At 48.9% G+C, this 13024-nt stretch overlaps 1 protein-coding gene across 1 annotated transcript in view; it reads left to right on the top strand.

Moving 5' to 3' along the window:
* The first annotated feature begins 416 nt into the window (after window positions 1-416).
* Window positions 417-13024, top strand: part of DRD4 (dopamine receptor D4) — a 34105-nt gene continuing 21497 nt past the window's right edge. Inside the window, exon 1 of the mRNA XM_030560687.1 lies at window positions 417-665. Coding sequence (XP_030416547.1) covers window positions 417-665 — 249 coding nt within the window. The remainder of the gene's footprint in view (window positions 666-13024) is intronic.

The raw sequence follows: 13024 nt of genomic DNA, 5'->3' as shown, positions 1-13024 counted from the left end.
TGGAGAGCGCCCGGGAGCCGGCGGCCGCGCCCCACGCCTGGAAGCAGCTGAGCGGGGGGAACACGCGGGCAGCTCCGCCTTCGCGGCTACTCGCGTGCGGCCCGGGCCGCTGCCTGCAGCGCGGGGAGGGAAAAGTTGAGTCTGCGGGGCAGGGACTTCTCCGGGCGCGGGAACTCTGCGGGGAGCAGGGGCCGCGCCGCTGCCGCCTCGTCGGAGCCGAGCTGACTCGCCTGCTGGCTCCCACCGCAAGCGGGACGGGCGCGGAGCCCCGCCCAGCCAGCAGCCGGGCGCCGTGAGCCCCGCCGCTGCACAGACCCCGCACGCGGCTCCGCGGGACCCCATGAGCCTCCCCCGGCCGGAGCTGCTCCACGGCCCGGCGGCTGCGGCGGGGGCTGCCCCGGGACGGGCAGGCGGTCATGCCGGGCAACGGCAGCGGGGAGCTGGGCAACGCCACCGCGCCGGGAGCGGCGCCCGGCTACAACTTCGCCGCCTTGGTCTTCGGCGTCTCGCTCATCCTCTGCGTGCTGGGCGGGAACCTGCTGGTCTGCCTGAGCGTCTGCTCCGAGCGCGCCCTCAAGACCACCACCAACTACTTCATCGTCAGCCTGGCCGTGGCCGACCTGCTGCTGGCCCTGCTCGTCCTGCCCCTCTACGTCTACTCCGAGGTGAGTCAGGCCCTCCAGCAGGGGCCTCTGCGGGCACAGAGCCCGGCCCCCCGGCTTGTGCCCCCTGGGTGCTTCCCCGCCGCCTTGCGCCTCCACTGGGTCCCTGGGTTTGTAACTGCTGCATCCCTGGGGTTGTAACTGCTGCATCCCCTCTCCCAGCCCCGCTAGTGCGGCCAGGCTGTGCCTGGCTCTTCTGACTCTGCTCTGCGGCTTGAGCTGCGTCCGCACTGCAGAATGACAGGGCTTGGAGCCCAGTCACAGCTGGAATGTGGAATGATCCCCCTAGAAGCTGGGGGCTGAGTGATTCCTGTCTCAAGTCAGATTGATTTGTGTGTGTGGCGGGGATCAAACCTGAGTCAGAGCCCAGGCCTGATGTGCAGTGCAGACATAGCCTCCAGGGCTAGTCCCACCAGGCTGGGGTGAGGGATTATGTTATCCCTAGGGTCGTGTGTGTTTGTTTTAGGGTTCCAAATCAAAAGTAAAACACGGTTTCTGGAGCTTCTTTCAAGATGTGTCCACTCTGCCCCACTGAAATGCAAGGGCAGGCGCATGGATTTGAAACATCTCAGCAATTGGAGTGAGCATCTCGCTGTAGATATTTGGATGGATGATTTATTTTGGTTGCATGAGTGGTGGCCGGTTTTGCGGAATATCTGATATCTGTGTCTGTAGGAGAAATCTGCTAGTAGTAGCCCAGTCAAAAATACTTCATGAGAGTAACTTTTTTCTGCTCTGTGTGGGGCTGGGGAGTGAAGAGTAGCAAATGTGTAACAGACTGAATGTCAGGCCTGTGTTAATTAGAAACTCTGATACAGCATATGCCTGATACTATTATGTTATCTCAACAGAACTGTTATGATTAAAAAGAGCCCTTAATTTCCTAAACTTGGTTATAGCATACGCAAGAAGGATAAGCTATAGAGCTGGGATGTTTTGACTTGCAGGTGTGAATAGAAATAGTTATCCTTCAGTAAAGCTCATCAAAGTCAATTAGGGTGACCAGATGTCCCAATTTTATATGAGCACCTATTACTCCCCGACCGGATTTTTCACATTTGCTGTCTGGTCTAGGGCTGCCCAGAGAATTCAGGGGGCCTGGGACAAAGCAGGGGAGCTGCAGTGCTTGTACTCATCTGGTGGCGGTCCGGGTCCTGGGTGGCATTTCAGCGGCGGGGGGCCCTTCAGTCGCTCTGCGTCTTTGGCAGCACTGAAGGGCCCCCTGCTGCTGAAATGCCGCTGAAGACCTGAACCACTGCCGGGCCAGGGCTCGCGGGGCCCCTCTGGGGCCTGGGGCAAATTGCCCCACTTGCCCCCCGGGCGGCCCTGGTCTGGTCACCCTAAAGTCAATTGAAGGACTCCCACAGCCCATAAAAGTAAATGCTCAGGCACTTAAGCTAGTGTTTGGATGTGCCCAAATCGTTTGAGAGACAGCAGTTTTTTGCTCCAAGGGTGCATATTGTGGGGGAGGGCAGCCCAGAGAGAATTGCTGGAAGGCCCAGCAGGGCTTGGAGACATGAGTAAGGCCAGGAAGCCCAGGTTAAAGTGATCAAGCAGCCGTGTCCTCCCTCTCCCCTCCTCTTGTCTGAAATCCCTGAGGGCACAGCACACAGAGTGAGAACACTTTTGTGCTCCTGCATGCGCACACACGAGTGAGAGACAGAGGCTTTACTGAGGGATTATAGGATTAGTTTGGTGCTGGAGGAGAAGGGTTAAAGTGGGGGTTAGGAGAGCTGGACAGGGTTAGGGCACACATTGATGGTGTCAGGAAAACTGGAGGTTGCAGGCAAGGAGACACTGCCATCCAGCGCCTGACCCTGAGGAAAATCAGGGAAAGGAGGCAGCAGGCTAGGGAGGGCGAGGCTGAGAGTTCAGGGTGCCCTTACCTTCCTTGCAACATCCATGGAATGCTGAGCACTTTCTCTGATCTTCCTGAGGCAAGGGTCATTCAGAAATGCAAGCTCAGCTGCAAAGCCATCCGCTGTGAGCTCGTGACACTCACCTAGAAGATCCCGGTGCTCTGCTTCCCATACAGCATCATTGCAGACCAGATTGTTAAAGGTATCTAGGCCTTGCTGCACTCATTGTTGCAATGCCTAACTGATTTAGGAGCCTAAATCTATCCTTCAAAAGGGATTTAGGCATTTAGGAGCCTAAATTCTAATGACAGCTGGTCACTGATTTAGGAGTCTAAATCCTATGTGTTGCAATGCTGAGCACAGCAATGACTAAATACCTTTAAAAATCTGGACCTATGTGACTTAGCCCCTTCAGTGCCATTTCAAAACTGATTTAGGCACCTAAGTCCCATTGACTTTCAATGAGATTTAGGTTCCTAAGTGCTTATGGTCGCAGTTTCTGGAGCTGGGATTTCTCTTGCTCTCTCATCCTCTCTGTAGTTTTCCCCATTACTTTTGCCAGCTCCAAATGCTGTGGCACTTAACCCTCACCACAGTTGCTTGAAAATAACTTGGCCCTAACACTAGATCTAGTGCAATGTGCTAGTTTACATATGTCTGTGAATCTAGAAGGCATTTCCATTCAGCTCGGAGTACCTGGGGAATTTCCATGCATTGGATGCATTTGAAAATCCCATGAGTGCTGGATCCTGACAACTTGGGTGCAGCCAAATACCAGTTTTGAAAATTCCCAACTCCCATGTGAGCCCCTCAGTGGTGATCCCACTAACTAATTGTGCTTCCACAAGCTTTTGAAAACATTGATGCTTCATGGGTGCTGACCATCCACAAACCAATATCAGCATTTAAAATCAGGCTGGAGTTCTAGAAGTGTCCCTTATCTGCCTCCTGCTGCATTCCTACAGCATTTGAAAGCAGCATGGGAAAACTGTGTGTTTTAATATTACTTTAAAAAATCAGTGATCACCCTTTTCCTACCACACACATTCAGACTAATTTCAGAGACTTTTCTAGCAATTCAGGTGCTGGGGCAAACAGCAGACTGTTCCAGCAGGCTACAGGTGTCTCATAGCTGAAGTATGTTAAGTGATTTTTTGGGAGTGAGTGTGTAACATCTAGATATAGGGAGAACAGCAGCAGTACTGAAACAGCATAGCATCATAGAGCAGCAAGGCTTTTAGAGTCCCTTTGGCTGGGCTGGAAGTACTTGGACAGCTAGGGCTGGGCACATAGTAGTGGGAGCAGGTTTTCCAAGAAAAACCTTCACCCACATTCTGTTTTAAAAGTTTACTTTCTTGTCTGAGTGCTCAAAGGGGCTTTTGAAAAGTCCCCACTACTACTTGTTCAAGAGGTGACCCCAAGTCTTCTGCCTCCCAGTCCTCTGCTCTAAATTAGTGATCATGCTGTCTCACACTCAGAATATGGCCTTGTCTGCATGCAAATTTGCACCAGTTTAAAAGACAATTTTCATTAAACTGAGTCAATTTAATAGGGCTAGTCTTGTTATATTATCCCACCCAGACATCAGTGCATCTAGAGGTTTGTTTCTTACACTATCTTGCTGGAATATATTTTACATGGGGGAGCGTGTGAGAATGAATATGGGGTGCTTGATTTTCAGCGCTTGATTTCCCCCCCCCCCTTTGTTTCAGTCCAGGTTAATTCAAACTGCCCCACCAAAGTGGGCCAAGTTATGCTTAGAGATATGCTGGAGTAAATCATGGCAGTAATCCATTGAAATCAGTGGTGTTATACTAGTTTAAATCCAGGAGTAACAATTAACGTTTTGGCTGAGTAGGTTTTTTGTAGTGAAGCGAACATCAAATCTAACAATCTCAAACTTTGGAGCGGAGATTAAAAATTGGATCTGAAACTTTCAGCTCAGATACATCACTTGCCATAGAAACTAATGCCCTCATGGTCTTTCTTTGATTCACATGTCACTTAGGGTACGTCTGCACTACAGGATTATTCCGATTTTATATAAACCGGTTTTGTAAAACAGATTGTATAAAGTCGAGTGCACGCGGCCACACAAAGCACAATAATTCGGCGGTGTGCATCCATGTACCAAGGCTAGCGTCAATTTCTGGAGCGTTGCACTGTGGGTAGCTATCCTGTAGCTATTCCATAGTTCCCGCAGTATCCCCTGCTCATTGGAATTCTGGGTTGAGATCCCAATATACGATGGTGCAAAAACAGTGTCGTGGGTGATTCTGAGTAAATGTCGTCACTCAATCCTTCCTCTGTGAAAGCAACGGCAGACAATCATTTCGCGCCTTTTTTCCCTGGATTGCCCTGGCAGACGTCATAGCAGGGCAACCATGGAGGCCGTTTGCCTTTTGTCACTGTCACTGTATGTGTATTGGATGCTGCTGACAGAGGTGGTACTGCAGGGCTACACAGCAGCATTCATTTGCCTTTGCAAGGTAGCAGAGACGATTACCGTCTGCCATGCCATTGTAAACTGGCGATGAGATGACGGTTATCAGTCGTTCTGTACCATCTGCTGCTATCATGGGTGCTCCTGGCTGGCCTTCGCTGAGGTCAGCTGGGGGCGCAAAGACAAAAATGGGAATGAGTCCCCGGGTCATTCCCTCCTTTATGTTTTATCTAAAAATAGTCAGTCCTGCCTAGAATATGAGGCAAATGTACTAGAGAACCAGTGTACCAGAGAGCACAGCCGCTCCGTGTCAGATCCTGCAGAAATGATGAGCTGCATGCTATTCTAGGGGTGCCCCTGCAACAACCCCAGCCGTTGCTTCCGTCCTCCCCCAACCCTCCTGGGCTACCATTGCAGTGTCCCCCCATTTGTGTGATGACGTAATAAAGAATGCAGGAATAAGAAACACTGACTTTTTAGTAAGATTAAATGAGGGGGAGGCAGCCTCCAGCTGCTATGATAATCCAGGCAGTACAGAATCTTTTCTTTAGACATGAAAGGGGGGGGGGGCTAATGGAGCTCAGCCCCCAGTTGCTATGATGAAGATGGTTACCAGCCGTTCTGTACCATCTGCCGGGAATGACCAGGAGTCATTCCTATTTTTATCAAGGCGCCCTTGGCCAACCTCACCGAGGCCAGCCAGGAGCACTCGCAGGATGACGAGGATGGCTATCAGTCCTTTTGTACTGTACCATCTGCCACCGGGGAGGGGTGGGGAGGGGAGAGGATGCTGCTGTTCAGTGCCGCAGCACCGTGTCTACCAGCAGTATGCAGTAGATATAGGGTGACATTGAAAGAAGTCAAGAAACAATTTTTTTCCCTTTTCTTTCACTGGAGGGAGGAGTAAATTGACGAGAGATACCCTGAACCACCCCGGACAATGTGTTTGACCCTACAGGCATTGGGAGCTCAGCCAAGAGTGCAAATACTTTTCGGAGACTGCGGGGACTGTGGGATAGCTGGAGTCCTCAGTACCCCCTCCCTCCCTCCATGAGCATCCATTTGATTCTTTGGCTTTCCGTTACGCTTATCACATAGGCCACAGCACACTGCTATGTCTATCATAGCCTGGAGATTTTTTTCAAATGCTTTGTCATTTCATCTTCTGTAACGGAGCTATGATAGAACAGATTTGTCTGTCATACAGCGATCAGATCCAGTATCTCCTGTACGGTCCATGCTGGAGCTCTTTTTGGATTTGGGACTGCATCGCCACCTGTGCTGATCAGAGCTGCACACTGGGCAAACAGGAAATGCAATTCAAAAGTTTGCGGGGGTTTTCCTGTCTACCTGGCCAGTGCATCCGAGTTCAGATGGCTTTCCAGAGCAGTCACAATGGTGCACTGTGGGATACCGCCCGGTGGCCAATATCGTCGATTTGCGGCCACATTAACCCTAATCTGACATGGCAATCCAATTTCAGCGCTACTCCTCTCGTCAGGGAGGAGTACAGAAACCGGTTTAAAGAGCCCTTTATATCAATATTAAGGGCCTCGTGTGGACGGGTGCAGAATTAAATCAGTTTAACGCTGCTAAATTTGGTTTAAACGCGTAGTGTACGGCAGGCCTATAGGAAGGAAAGGTGAGCAGACGCTGCAGGTCAGAGAGATGAGGGGGTGGAGTGTGAAGCAATTATCACTATCTGTTTTTAAAATTCAGTAGCTTTCTCTTGCCTCCAGTGTAAATTCTATTGGTATTTGATGTGTGGTGACAACAACATGCAATAGTTTGAATTTAGATCCTGCCTCCATCTCATGCAGTGATGAGTGAATCATCAGTGGTTAGCTGAGGCAGCCCTCCTGAGAGGTTTTATGCCTCTTGTTCGGTTTAGGTTCCTGAGTGCACAACAGAGCCGTAACAAGGAATTTTTGCGCCTGAGGCAAGGGCGGGCTCCAGGCTTCAGGCTCTTCAGCTATTCAGCCGCGGGTCCCTGAGTCCCTGTCGGCGGCAGGTCCTTCCCTCTGAATTGCTGCTGCCGCTTCATTCATTCTTTGGTGGCAATTTGTCGGTGGGTCCTTCCCTCTGAGAGGGACTCAGGGACCCGCCACCAAATTGCGGCCAAAGGAGCGGCGGCAGTAGAGCTGCTGCCGAAGCGCCGCCTATCGCGGTAGAGCTGCACCCCTCCGCTTTGTGTGTCCGAGGCAAGTGCCTCACTCTCCTTGTCCTTGTTACGGCACCGCTGCACACATATCCCTTTATCTAAATAAATCAGTGTGGATTTCCCCCCCTCAACAGGACAGGCCTGAGCAGCTTGCAGTTTCTTGTTGAAATGCAGGAACCTCTTATTTCTGATTTTTAGAGACATTGGTGGTTCTGTCGATAATGTGGTTGAGGTTCACAGAGCTGATTAAAAGATTTAGACATAATTGGGGGTGAAATCCTGGTCTGACTAAGTCAGTGGGAGTTTCGCTGTTGTCTTCAATGGGTTTCACCTGTGATTCCCTTAATTCTTTCTTTCTCCTACCTTTTTGTCTGTGATATATTTAAAGCAGGAATTCTCTCGCGATGTGCCTGTTTTGCCGGAGGGGGTGGCAGGCGGCTCCGGTGGAGCTGCTGCAGTCGTGCCTGTGGAGGGTCTGCTGGTCCCGTGGCTCCGGTGGGCCTCCCGCAGGCACCACTATGGCAGCTCCACCAGAGCCATGGACCAGCAGACCCTCCGCAGGCACGACTGTGGCAGCTCCACTGGAGCCGCGGGACCAGGGTGCGGGGTGGCGAAATTGCCATATGCCTAGGGTGCTAAAACCCCTAGAGCCGGTCCTGCCTAGCACAATGGGGCCCTGAACTCAGTTGAGGCTTCTGGCTATTACAACAACAATAAATCAAAAGAGCTAGTTGAAGTTGTTGACATGGGCTGTGTTTCTGTATCTCAAACGCAACTTTCTTTATTACAACTAAAACTCTAGTCCTCAGGAGAGGATTAAGGCGGTTGCACGTTATTGACTGACTGAAGTTAGGCCCTGTGCTCAGTTTGATGGCATTTCTCTGTCTGTCTTTAACATGATAACTTTTGAAAACCACATCTGATCAATTCCAGAATTTCAGGAAATGCTTTAGGCATTCTCATCAAAATCAATAGGATTCTGCATAGGAACTAGAAAAGCCATTTTCACTCTTTTTTAGCAGGACTGCACTGGGGTGTGGCCAGGCTTGGCAGCATAATTGCACCAGTTGCTGTGATGACCTCACTGGCTGTTGCCATGGGAACCAAATCATGAAGCATTTCTAGGTGAAATCACAAGGATGAGGTCAGGTGGGTGTAGTCTTGGGCAGAACCCCAGGAGAAACAAGGCAGGGCATCCCCAAGTCTTAACCTGTTGGCTTGGTGAGATGGAGGATGCAGCTGGATTTTGGGTTTGTTGAGACCCAACTGTTCCAGAGGGAGCAAGGACAGTGTATGCAGCTTGGGGAGATCATGCCCTGGGTAAGAGCCTGACCAGGGGATTGTGGGAGTGGCTGGGCCAGTTGCAGCTCTGTGACTGAGTGAACCCAGGAAGAGAGAGGGCACCAGCTATCAGTCCTTCCGTTTTAATCTGGGGTGGGTAGAAAGGTATTTGGAAGGGGGAGAAAAAGGAGACGCACATACTTGGCATGGGGTAGAGGTTGAATGGGGAACCCTAATATGGGGGAGCAGAAAATGGGGGGGACACATGGAGCCTCTGACATAAGGCAGGGTGTGTGTACTACTTAGCATATGCACAACGTGCCTCAGGTGTCATGTGACCAGGATTCATCACTGTATTTGGTTCACCGGTTGGACCGTTAACTTCCTCAGCCCAGGCTGAGTACTGACTGGGTGTGCGATGGGAATGTTGATCCATGACCCCGGGTGGCAGGGGGGTGTAAAAAGAACTTTAAACTCACAATTTAAAAGAAGTAAGTCCCTACATAGGTGTATTTATCATTTCTTGAATTTTACACTTTGCTATCATACCACAAACAAAATTGATATCTATAAAGACTAAGGGTATGTCTACATCTACAATTTTGCAGCGCTGGTTGTTACAGCTGTTTTAGTACAGCTGTATAGGGCCAGCGCTGCAGAGTGGTCACACTTACAGCAACCAGCGCTGCAGTGTGGCCACATCTAACACCACTTGCAGCGCTGTTGGGCGGCTTCAAGGGGGGTTAGGGGAACGCGAGAGCAAACCGCGGGGAAGCAGGTCTCCTTCCCCGCAGTTTGCTCCAGTGTTCCCCGAACACCCCCCCCCCCCCCAAGCAGGTCTCCTTCCCCGCGGTGTGCTGTCGCGTTCCCCGAACCCCCGTGCAAGCAGGTCTCCTTCCCAGCGGTTTGCTCCGGTGTTCCCCGAACCCCCCTGCAAGAAGGCCTCCTTCCCAGCGGTGTGCTGTCGCGTTCCCCGAACCCCCGTGCAAGCAGGTCTCCTTCCCAGCGGTTTGCTCCGGTGTTTTTTGAACCCCCGTGCAAGCAGATCTCCTTCCCTGTGGTGTGCTGTCGCGTTCCCTGAACCCCTCTGCAAACCGCAGGGAAGGAGACCTGCTTGATTACCAGAGAGGCTTCCTCTGGTATGCTGGGATACCTGTTTATTCCACGGAGGTCAAGAAAAACGCTGGTGAGTGTTTACACCTGATGACCAGTGCTGGATCACCAGCGCTGGATCCTCTACACCCGAGTTTCAACGGGTGTACGGCCAGCGCTGCAAACAGGGAGTTGCAGCGCTGGTGATGCCCTGCAGATGTGTACACCTCCTAAGTTGCAGCGCTATAACTCCCTCACCAGCGCTGCAACTTTGTGGTGTAGACAAGGCCAAAGTGACAATCCAAATGCTGTTCATGTGAAACTCCTCCTTAGTGAGCTACCAATGAGTGCCATGCAATTGCCCATGCTATGGAAACTACACGATATTGAAATCCAATTCTGTGAGGTGACCAACAGCATCATGCAAAAATAAAATAAAGGATTGTCTTAGACAACTTCACAATCAAATTGATGTTTAGTTGAGCATTCTGTAAAATTGCTAGAGGTTGTACATAGATTCTATACATAGACTTTTTTGTTTGTTTTTGTTTTCAGAAAATCTGAAACGCCATTTGCACTTCAAGTTGACTAACCCATAAAGCTCAGCCTACAGAAGCAATGAAGTGTGCAGCCCTCCCTCAGGCTGAATTTAAAAAAAAAAAAAATGAATAGTACCTAGGTCTACAGTTACAGTAAAGCTGTTTCTCAGAACAGATTTAGGGAAAATAACCTTGTTCTGAGAAATAGCGTAACCATTTTAACATATAAAAAAAAAATCAGCTCAAATAGTTTGTCTAGCAGAGTTAGAAGCACTTGAAAACGGGGTCTTATAATGTTAAGGTTGCCTAACTTTCCTACTTGTGCTGTTTATAACAACTGAGAAAAGAAAAGGTTGATGTAACGGTGGTGAGTTGTAAAGACTTTATGGCGAGTTTGGGATGACTGCATTATTCATGGCTGGCGAAATGTGGTGTTTTTTCAGTAATGTCGAGAGGCCATGTGACACAGAGGCCCATTCGTGGTTCACTGTTCTGTGTCAGCAACTTTTGTGAGGCCTGACATACTCACTACACCTAACACACTGTTGTCATGATATTTATCCAAAAGGTGGCGTGTAATATATCATTGGAAAACTACAAACTCGCTGGTCATTAATATTCTTGCATGATGTATGTATGGTAAACCCATAAAGGACTTTACAGATCAGGGGTTGGTAACCTACAGCATGCATGCCAAAGGTGGAATGCATGCTGATTTTTAGTGGTATGCTGCTGCCAGCTGCCAGCCCCGCTCAGCCCACTGCCGGCCTGGATGGATGGAACCTGGTCGGCAGTGGGCTGAGTGGGGCCAGCTGCTGGGACCCTGGCTGGCAGGGACTGGTGGACGGAACCCCAGACCGGCAGCAGGCTGAGCAGCTCAGCCCGCTGCTGGTCTGGGGTTCCATCTGCTGTCCACACTGCCAGTCTGGCATGCAAAACCTTAAATTAATGAAGACTTGGCACACCACATCTCAAAAGTTGCCAACCCCTGTTATAGATATATGCTGAAAATACATGAATTAAATGTGTTTAAACCAGGGGTCGGCAACCTTTCAGAAATGGTGTGCCAAGTCTTCATTTATTCACTCTAATTTAAGGTTTTGCGTGCCAATAATACATTTTAACGTTTTTAGAAGGTCTCTTTCTATAAGTCTATAATATATAACTAAACTATTGTATGTAAAGTAAATAAGGTTTTTAAAATGTTTAAGAAGCTTCATTTTAAAACTAAATTAAAATGCAGAGCCCCCTGGACTAGTGGCCAGCACCCGACCAGTGTGAGTGCCTCCGAAAATCAGCTCACGTGCTGCAGGTTGCCTACCCCTGGTTTAAACCATGCACATCAGGGAGAGTTGATAAATAAGTTTCTCCAGACAAAGGATACATGATTTCAAAGATTTACTGAACTATTAAAAAAAAAAAGGAGTAGGAGTACGGACTCCATAGTTGTCCATCACTTGGGGGACTCAAGTGGCTAGAGCTCTTGAAATCACAGAATGCTATGTCCTTTAACCAAGGGGGCTGAAGTCTCTGAGAACTGAGTTTAGGTGAGAAACCTGCTTAGGCAAAGATTTTAACTTGCTGAAATTGTTTTAGTCTTAGAAGCATATTTTTACTTTTTTTTGCTTGTAACCCTTTCTGTCTTTATTCCTTAAGAACATAAGAACAGCAATACTGGGTCAGACCAAAGGTCCATCTAGCCCAGTATCCTGTCTTCCGACAGTGGCCAATGCCAGGTGCCCCAGAGGGAATGAACGGAACAGGTAGTCATCAAGTGATCCATTCCCTGTAGCCCATTTCCAGCTTCTGCCAAACAGAGGCTAGGTGCACCATCCTTGCCCATCCTCCATGAACTTATCTAGTTCTCTCTTTTTAACCCTGTTACAGTCTTGGCCTTCACAACATCCTCTGGCAAGAAGTTTCACGGGTTGACCGTGTGTGAAGAAATACTTCCTTTTGTTTGTTTTAAACATGCTGCCTATTAATTTAATTTGGTGATCCCTAGTTCTTGTATTATGAGAAGGCGTAAATAACATTTCCTTATTTACTTTCTCCACACCAGTCATGATTTTATAGACCTCTGTCATATCCCCCGCTTAGTCATCACTTTTCCAAGATGAAAAGTCTCATTCTTAATCTCTCCTCATACGGAAGCTATTCCATACCCCTAATCATTTTTTGTCACCCTTTTCTGAACCTTTTCCCATTCCAGTATATCTTTTTTGAGATGAGGCAACCACATCTGCACTGAGTATTCAAGATGTGGGCGTACCATGGATTTATATAGAGGCAATGAGATATTTTCTGTCTTATTCTCTATCTCTCTTTATGATTCCCAACATTTTGTTCACTTCTTTGACTGCTGCTGCACATTGAGTGGATGTTTTCAGAGAACTATCCACAATGACTTCAAGATCTCGTTCTTGAGTGTTAACAGCTAATATAGACCCAATCACTTTATTTGCGTAATTGGGATTGTTTTCCAATGTATATTTGCATTTATCACCATGGAATTTTGTCTGCCATTTTGTTGTCCAGTCACCCAGTTTTGTGAGATCCCTTTGTAGTTCTTTGCCATCTGCTTAGAACTATTGGAGACAGTTAAGTCCAATCTCATACTTCATATCACTTAAACCTATGGCTTTTTGTTTAATAAACTTATTTTCATTCTATTATAAAACAATCCTTGAAGCGGCCAGGATATCCGGCAGCAGCTCCTGGGAGGGAAGGGTCTCCACATGCTGCCCTCACCTGCAGGCACCAGCCCCTGCAGCTCCTATTGGCAGAATGGCCAATTGGACCCAGATCCCATAGGCTCAGTCCAGTCACTTAACCACACAACTATCCTTCTCCTTGTACCACAGGTTGTTGTAAAGCTCTGCCAATAAAACCTTCATTCTACCACTTGCATCTTGTATCTGTCTCACATTGTTTCAGAAAAGAATTATTTTAGACATTGGAGGGGGTGGTGGTGGTTGTTGTGTTTA

The sequence above is a fragment of the Gopherus evgoodei genome, chromosome 4, assembly GCF_007399415.2.
Source record: "Gopherus evgoodei ecotype Sinaloan lineage chromosome 4, rGopEvg1_v1.p, whole genome shotgun sequence".
NCBI classification, from domain to species: Eukaryota; Metazoa; Chordata; order Testudines; family Testudinidae; genus Gopherus; species Gopherus evgoodei.
Note: the sequence above shows the minus strand (reverse complement) of the source record. Positions and strands in the feature narration are given on the sequence as shown.